At 47.5% G+C, this 9,543-nt stretch overlaps 1 protein-coding gene across 1 annotated transcript in view; it reads right to left on the reverse strand.

The window, feature by feature from the left end:
* Nucleotides 1-251: 251 nt before the first annotated feature.
* Nucleotides 252-9,543, reverse strand: part of cbl (Cbl proto-oncogene, E3 ubiquitin protein ligase) — a 54,397-nt gene continuing 45,105 nt past the window's right edge. Inside the window, exons 13-16 of the mRNA XM_076290322.1 lie at nt 8,948-9,112; nt 6,097-6,206; nt 5,574-5,783; nt 252-4,671 (exon numbers count right to left, since the gene is read on the reverse strand). Of these exons, the coding sequence (XP_076146437.1) occupies nt 4,370-4,671; nt 5,574-5,783; nt 6,097-6,206; nt 8,948-9,112 (787 nt within the window). The 3' untranslated portion in view covers nt 252-4,369. The remainder of the gene's footprint in view (nt 4,672-5,573; nt 5,784-6,096; nt 6,207-8,947; nt 9,113-9,543) is intronic.

The raw sequence follows: 9,543 nt of genomic DNA on the forward strand, positions 1-9,543 counted from the left end.
ATTCTCATTACTCCCTATTAGTCTCCTGTTCACAGAAACTGTCAATAGATTTAAATTTATCATCTTCATATTAACAAGACATGGCGGATGAGCGAAGTCCCAGTAATTCATATAATTCATTTCAACAAGTCGTCTTCAGCGGAGTGAGGAGGTTTCAGAGCTCGATGCTGAAGACCAGTCCAGAATGACCAACAGTTTAGAACCCCACTTTACAAGTTTCAACACATCAGTAACCCCCCCCCCCCCCCCCCCAACGGGTCCTTTGGCTTCTCCCTCTGAACCCAAAGACACGGAAGTGAATCCACACTGACACAGACAAGCTGGTACATTTCAACTGTTGATACAAGGCATGGCGCACTGCGACACGATGAGCATCTGAGAACCGAGCTGAGAAGTCCGCACACAGACACACAGAGCAAAAAAAAGGCTTTTTAAAAGATAGAAACTCACTCACACTCTTTTTCTCTCTCTCTCTCTCTCTCACACACACTCACACACACTCATGTGAAATATGAAGTGACTCCAACAGAAGTATGGCACAGGTACAGATTGGCATCAGAGGTGCTGCAAGCACACAGGTAGGGCGTAAGGCTACTGCGGAGGGCATCCTTCAGTGCACCGCTACACTCCACTCCGTTCCACTCGGCCACGCCGAGGGTGCGAGAACCCAGCGAAATAAACCGTTACTGGAGCTGCTAAGGTTGTTGCTACGCAAGCTTAACGGATATATATACATCATGACTGACATTCATGAACGTTGTGTGTACATTGCTGAAGTAAAATATCACACACACACACGCACAACCCCTTCACTTTGTTACTACATCACCTGAAACGCGTCTGCCATGGGAGAGAGCAGCAATGGAACAAACAACAAACATCACTCACACACACACACGCGATGATCTTGTACCATATCAGTGACTTAACGTACCTTCCTATGAGGACTGACTGAGGAAAGAGGAAAAAAAAAAAAAATAAATCACCCACTCTACACATCTGACTGACAGTACTGGGAACACGTCCATATTGATATGAACACCAAAGGAGAGGGCAAAGTCAAGCATTAGGTAAAACCCAAACACAAACAGGCATCTAATATTCATGGGTTAAAATGTGATGGGGGAGCATAGGGCTCCCTCTTGTGGTCAAAGTAGGAAACACTCAACCAGACTCATTCAAGCAGAGCAAGGTTCTTACAGAACCAAGATGCTGGAGACGTGAGAACAGGCAAGAGACGCACAGAAACAACCAGAAACCATTCACTCTTAAAAGGAAAGAAAGGCCTTTTCTTTAAAAAATAAAAATAAAAAAATACACTCAACATATGGCACTGCTCACAGTATAATTCTTATCAGTAAACAAAATCTTGAACAAAAATAAAATTCTGACATGTACAGGAATGCAAAATGAAATCAAACCAAAATGACGCCATTTACACAAACTCTCTATATAAGTAACTCTATACACTTTTGATTTTTAAAGTGGCAGTATCAGAGCACTGTATGGTATCTGTATGCGGTGCCAAAAATGTTAGAGGACACACACACGCACACACCAATAACAAGTACAGTATTTAAATGAAAGAAATGACACAAAGATAAAAAGTTTCGATTTGAAACTACAGAATCTCTAAATCACATGGTGCAATCACAGCCAGTATTAATGATTAGATGAGTTCACTGGAAGCCAAACGTGACAGGGGAACACTCAACAACATCCGACTCTACTAAGCCAGTCTGGGGCATTCTGTTCTGTCAATTCTGCAGACGGCTCCTTTGCACATTCCCATGAATACAGAAGAGGAGGAGGAGGGAGGGGGAAAGAGATAGAGTGAGAGCACAGTGAGGGGATGACTGATGGAGGGAGGGGGAGAGAGAGAGAGAGAGAGAGAGAGAGAGAGAGAGAGAGAGAGAGAGAGAGAGAGAGAGAGAGAGAGAGAGAATGGGAAACGCAGATATCTCTGGTGTCAGTGCAAAGTTCCCCAACATATGACGTCTCGACTGACTACACCAGACAGCTCTTACCAAGCAGTAGGAAAAGAAACTAAAATATGAAGCACACACACACACAGTTATGAGTGGAGTAAAGAACACACACTTATGAGTGTGGAGAAGGGTGTGTGTGTGTGTGGTTACTTATGGCTGCTCTTGCATGGTTACTAAAATTATTCTCAACCAGCGCAGTGTCTCAACTCTGTGTGACTGACTTCAACAAGCTGAGAGGTACCAGATGTGCAATTATCCAGACACTTAAACGACCACGCGCACACACACACACACGCACACACGCACAGAAAAAGATGGAAAAAAGGTCAACTTGGGCCTGTATTTGCACAAGCTGCTTATCAATTTCAAGTATGCTACATGACTCCAATAAGAGATACTGCCACTTTAAAAAAAAGGTTAAACACAATATCCACAAATGTACAGTTAAGGCTTAATAGTTTAGCACTAACAATAGCAGCAGCAGTAAAGCACTTCTGAATTAATAACAATAATAATAACGACAACAACAACAATAATAATAATAACAATAATATATTAAAGTAATCAATGACGATTCACTAAGATGAACAACTTCAGATAGAGAACCCCTCCCCTTCCCACACTGAACACTGGGAGCACAGAATAGCTCCGTGTCGTGTCAGACAATACTTCTTTCTCCTTTTCTTCCTCCTCCTCATCTTCTCCTTCCATTTCTCTCTAATGCTTCTCCACACACACACATGCGCGCAAACACACACACACACACGTCCTGTTTCTCCACAGACAGACCCCTGCATGACCACACCCCGGCCGGCCAGCAGTAAAAGAGGATTTTCTTCATCCCCTTGTGTTCCTTCTTTCCTTCGGTCTTCTGTTTGGTGGCTGTTAAAAGTCTGTCGTTGTATGAATGAGACATTCAGAGGCAGTTGTTGAGGGAGGTGAGGAGGAACAGGCCAGGTGTGTCTGTTTGTGTGTGTCTGTGTGTGGTTGGAGTGGTAGAATCCACCAGTCATCTTCACATAGGTCTGGGCTTTCTCTGTTGGACAGGCAGTCTTTCTTTCAGTTTGAGCTGCTCTCCACTCAGAAAGCTCACACACACACACACACTGACCCAGGGCTGTCGCTCCTCATCATAAACCATGTGCTATGCTTTGGCTGAATGAAAGACTCGCGCTCTCTTTCACTCACATACACACACACACACTCATACACACTTGAGGGGGGTGGAAAACAGCTACCAGAGGTGAATTCTTCATCCTTGTGGACATCATACTGTGAGCAAGTTTTGCAACCCACAGCATATTCTAGAGGGGACAGTGTGAGCACACTCGTCTACACACCTGCTGGGTCTAGGCTATGGATTCAAGGCTACTGCCGGTCTCTATGCCAACGCTTTCTCTATGCTCAGGAACATTAAAACACAAGCAGTGCACAGTTCAACACACACACACACACACACACACACACACACACACACACACACACACACACACACACACACACACACACACACACACACACACACACACACACACACACACACACACACACACACACACACACACACACACACACACACACACACACACACACACACACACAGAGAGAGAGAAAGTACCGACCCAGCACATTAAAAGGACGCTAGGTCCAAAACGAATCCAGCCAGGAGGAATCAGTACTACTGATCCGGCAGACCCAGACCAAGTCAGGCTTGGATCAATCCCACAATCCTCTGCTCTATGGACATGTGACATCTATGAGATTATGCATTTTTGCTGTTCAGGTACACACTGACACACCCACAACCTGTCCACCCCATAGCAGGGACTGCACCAAAAGCGGTGTAAGCTAGATCATCTGTAGCCGTTTTGGTTTATATATTAACTTACTGTTAACACACAGATACACATTTCTAATTGTTATTCTCCATGACACATTGCTTTGAGGTGACTTCACAACCAGTGACAACTTTTGGGCAAAAAAGACAGAAAGAAAGAAAGAAAGAAAGAAAGAAAAAAAATAGTCCTCATCAATACTTGATCTACAAACACTGTGATGCAGAAGACAACCCTGATATGCGTGTTGGGACACACACACACACACACACACACACACACACACACGGAAAGCCAGTCTGTGGAGCTCAAGCCAAGCGCGAGCCAGGCGGCCTGGTGGTCAGTCTCAGCGGAGAAGCAGGCAGGCTGAGGCGCGGGCGGCTACACCCCACGTGTGCGCAAAAACAATGCATCGCCACGGTAACAAACGGCGTCGCTCTGGGGAGTGAGGATAAGCTTTTAGCAGGGGTCATCCTGCCAGAAGCATGGAGGAGTGTGTGTGTGTGTGTGTGTGTGTGTGTGTGTTTGTGAGGGAGAGAGAGGGTGCTATGTGAGGATATGAGCGGTGGAGGGGATGGAGACAAACTCGCGCAGTATGTTCTTGGCCATCTCGATATTGTTCTGGGCGATCTGCAGGGCTTTCTGGATGTCCTGGTAGGTGTAGCCCTGGCTCATCAGGTGCTCGATCTCGCTGCTGAAGGCTGGGGCTGTTGCCACAGGAAGCGAGGGCAGAGAGGGCAGCACTGGCATGGGGGTGGGCGGGGGCACGGGGCTCGGGCGCCGGTCCGAGTTGATCCGGCGGGGCAGTGGCTTCGGAGGACGTTCGGGAGCTTCGCAGTCAGAGAACGCTGGGGAAGAGGATATTTGTATTTCCTGGTTTTTCAATTTTTCATCAACAAACTGACATTTAAAATGTATATTTGCAATCATTCAATGGAACATTATGGCACTGTAATTGCAACACGTTAATCTAAAACCCATAATTTGAGAGGTTTTTACTTCATCTATTTCTATTAAACCCACTAGCCACAATCAATACATATAAAGTCCCCTCCACAATTATTGGCACCACTGGTAAAGTTGACTAAAATCATGTATAAAGGCCTATTCACACCAAGAACGATAACGATAACTATAACCATAACAATAAAAGCGTTCACACTGAAGAACGATAAACAAAGTCTCTCCTTGTGTTAATGAATGTGACGGTTAAAATTCGATGGGTTCTGATTGGCTATTAGCTTTTTATCGTTCTGAAAATCGCTCTGAAAGTGTTCCCCAACAATATCGTTCTTCATGTCATTATCGTTATAGTTTAAGTGTAAACGTCGTCATTCATATTAACAAGAACGATATTTATTTATAGTTATCGTTATCGTTCTTGGTGTGAATGGGCCTTAAATCAGGTGATTTATCGTAATCTCCAAATAAAAAAACAATGAGGAAAAATCCCACCTTTTAGGGAGGCTAATTTATTCTGAGAAAAAGGAAAATCTCATAATTTTTTTATATTGTTAATATTTGTAATATTTTCAAAACCCCTACATGTAATACCTTGTTAAGCCTTTCTTTGCCAATAAAACAGCTCGTAATCTTCTCCTATGACATCCCGTAAAGTTGGAGAATACAAACAAAGCAAGGAATTGGCATAATAGCAACACACTCATTTGAAATTGGAAATGTGACTGACTGGACAAGCCACAGTCTGGCAGAGTCAAAGGACAAAGAGTAAACAGCGCTCCAATCTCACCTGCAGCACTGCTGCCGACATCGCTGTCCAGAGACAGGCGGCTGAAGTTGGCCGAGGAGCTGCCCATCTCGGAGAGCGTGCGTCGGGCCGGCGCGATGGGCAGGGGCGGCTTGGGGATGTCGTAGCTGTTCTCCTCCTCCTCGCTCGGAGGGTCTCGCTCGCGCTCTCGGGGGCCGTTGGTACTCGCCAGGGGTGGCAGCTCTGAGTAGTCTGGGGGGGGGGGGGTTAGAAGAGTGAGTGAGACTGAACGCTGACTCACACCGACTCTCATACCGACTAACACACAACAGGAACAGATATCATCAACACTGTGTTTAAGACTGAGCAGAGAAGTGCAGGGTTACACCATTGTATATGTGAGTGTATGTGTGTGTGTGGTTTTTATGAGTGTGTCACCAGAGTCATGTGTCTGCTGTGGCAGGTGAAGTGAAGATGGCCTGAGCCTGGTGTGGGTGTGTGTGTGTGGGTGTGTGTGTGTATGCACACGTGTGTGTGTGTGTGTGTGTGTGTGAGTGTGTCGTACCAGAATCGCGTGCCTGCTGTGGCAGTGGAGTGTTGATGGCCTGGGCCTGGATGTTGTACATGGCTTCGTACATCTGCTGCCCATCAGAGTCCAAGTCATTCAACAGCGTCCTAAGAAACACACAACACAATCTTAGCACCGAGCAGCACCTTCAGTCACACACACACCTCAGCATCTAGAGGCATCCTAAGGGTCTCACACACACCTTTGCACCAAGCAGTATCCTCAGTCACACACACACACACCCCTCAGCACCTAGCAGCACCCTCAGAGTCCATGTCAACACCTACACCTTGTTACAGCCGGGCTACACCTGGTACGCAACTGAAGCCTTCCACTCCCATAGTGCATGCTGCAACAACTAGCTTCCACTATAATCAATGGAACTGGCTACTCCAGATGTGATCCAAGTGGTGCGCAAATTCAAAAACTCTACTAAAGCTATTTTTACACTCGGCGAACACAGAGCTTCTGGTGCGTGCCCAGTGCAGCCCGGCTGTTAGACTAACTGCCCTTAACAGAGCTGTAAAGTTGGCTCAGTTTCCCATGGTGTCATAAACTAAAAGCACATGAGCTAATAAACTAGTAATATACCCACAAGAGTGTTTGTTCAGTGCTGTGGATTTGAATGCAGCTTTATCATGATTCCACAAGGTGTTGTTAAGCGTGTTTCCACCAACCATATGGTGCAGATCATCTTGAATTTTGACCTGCTTGTTCTATGTGTTACTCCTGCTGCTTTGACCAATAGTCACATTTCCTTCCCAACCGTGTACGTCCACAACACTAACCCACCTCCGCCCCCGCCCCACATTGACTAAACACCAACCCACCTCCGACCCCGCCCCACATTGCACTAAACACCAACCCACCTCCGACCCCGCCCCACATTGCACTAAAGACCAACCCACCTCCGACCCCGCCCCACATTGCACTAAACGCCGCACCCCCTACATAGGACTAAACGCTGTCCGCCCACATCGCACTAAACGCCGACCCACTTCCAATGCCACAAGACCACATCACAGTCAGCAGCATTACGCGCATAAACCTCTGACCCCAACAATGCCACATCACACTCATTCACACCATCACATACACAATCCTCCAAAATCCCCACACACACTCATACACACTTGAGGGGGGTGGAAAACAGCTACCAGAGGTGAATTCTTCATCCTTGTGGACATCATACTGTGAGCAAGTTTTGCAACCCACAGCATATTCTAGAGGGGACAGTGTGAGCACACTCGTCTACACACCTGCTGGGTCTAGGCTATGGATTCAAGGCTACTGCCGGTCTCTATGCCAACGCTTTCTCTATGCTCAGGAACATTAAAACACAAGCAGTGCACAGTTCAACACACACACACACACACACACACACACACACACACACACACACACACACACACACACACACACACACACACACACACACACACACACACACACACACACAGAGAGAGAAAGTACCGACCCAGCACATTAAAAGGACGCTAGGTCCAAAACGAATCCAGCCAGGAGGAATCAGTACTACTGATCCGGCAGACCCAGACCAAGTCAGGCTTGGATCAATCCCACAATCCTCTGCTCTATGGACATGTGACATCTATGAGATTATGCATTTTTGCTGTTCAGGTACACACTGACACACCCACAACCTGTCCACCCCATAGCAGGGACTGCACCAAAAGCGGTGTAAGCTAGATCATCTGTAGCCGTTTTGGTTTATATATTAACTTACTGTTAACACACAGATACACATTTCTAATTGTTATTCTCCATGACACATTGCTTTGAGGTGACTTCACAACCAGTGACAACTTTTGGGCAAAAAAGACAGAAAGAAAGAAAGAAAGAAAGAAAGAAAAAAAATAGTCCTCATCAATACTTGATCTACAAACACTGTGATGCAGAAGACAACCCTGATATGCGTGTTGGGACACACACACACACACACACACACACACACACACACACGGAAAGCCAGTCTGTGGAGCTCAAGCCAAGCGCGAGCCAGGCGGCCTGGTGGTCAGTCTCAGCGGAGAAGCAGGCAGGCTGAGGCGCGGGCGGCTACACCCCACGTGTGCGCAAAAACAATGCATCGCCACGGTAACAAACGGCGTCGCTCTGGGGAGTGAGGATAAGCTTTTAGCAGGGGCTAAAGGCCACATCATGTCTGGTGGGGGCTGGGGGTAATGTCTGGTGTGTGGAGGGGGAGCGTGCTGTGCTGAGTGGGTATCTGGAGTGGAGAAGGGGGGATCTGGGGGGCCGGGGCATGGGCATGGGCCTAACAGTAGCGCTACATGCAAGCGAGGCAAAACACTTTCTTCGCTCTCTCTGAGGCCGTGCCATAATTAGCTAAGTAGCCTGCTAGTTGGCTATCCAGTTACTTGTCTTAATATCTGAACTGGCACTCCATCAAAGTAAGCCCCTGATTCAATCTCTAGTGTACCAGCAACATCAGCAACCTCTTACAAAGCCCTGAAAGTTATTCTTAGTAGTCAAATTAACCGATCGAACAACATAGTCCTGCAATTTTCCAACTGTCAAAGGCAACAACAAACAATTGGACTGGCAGCCGCCCACTACTCATTTGCATAATATTCCCCAGCGTTTTCCACTCGTTTCGCCCAACTCACTGTTCTACGTCACCGCGGCCTGCCCCCAACTAAAAATGAATGAAACATAGAACTTCACTGTTCTACGTCACCGCGGCCTGCCCCCAACTGAAAATTGATGGAACATAGAACTTCACTTTGCTTGCTCCGCTGTCATGAATCTCCACCGTAAGGTGAGGTGTGTGTGGAGGGGGAACATGCTGTGCGGTGACGTGACGTGACGGTACCTGGAGTTGAGTACGGGGGCCTGAGGGGGCCTGGGTGCGGGCTCCACGTGGGAGGAGGAGCTGATGGGGGGCAGCACGGGCCGAGAGTTGGGCATCATGTAGTCCGACTCCTCGTCACTCTGAGCCCCCTCCTCCGACGGCAGCTGCTTCACCGCTGGGAGAGGCCTGGGGTGCAGGGAGTAGGGGGAGGGCAGGGAGGGATGAGACATCATCTTAGAGTCTGCTCACACACAGATACAAGTATGGACATACGCACACACATACACAATCATACAGAGAGAAGTGCATACAAAGAACCCATATAAAGCAGAGTCCCCCCCCCTCCCCCTACACACACACATAGGTATAGACGCACGCACACACACACGCGCATGTACACACACACAGAGGGAAACAAACATCCCCAGACAAAAGTACACCACCCCCCAAATAGCGCGCGCGCACACACACACACACACACACACACACACACACCCTCTTAAAACTGATTTCCGCAGCACTTTCCCATGCTGGGCATTGGGAGTGCTAAAGGCACTTTAGCCTGCTCAGTCTCCCAGGCCTGGCGTGGCAGCTGGTCCTCTGCATGGGCAGCTGTG

The sequence above is a fragment of the Alosa pseudoharengus genome, unplaced genomic scaffold (genome assembly GCF_046254945.1).
Source record: "Alosa pseudoharengus isolate Yale_2024_CS ecotype anadromous, Long Island Sound unplaced genomic scaffold, YU_APseudo_1.1 YU_APseudo_1.1_scf_18, whole genome shotgun sequence".
Taxonomy (NCBI): Eukaryota; Metazoa; Chordata; class Actinopteri; order Clupeiformes; family Clupeidae; genus Alosa; species Alosa pseudoharengus.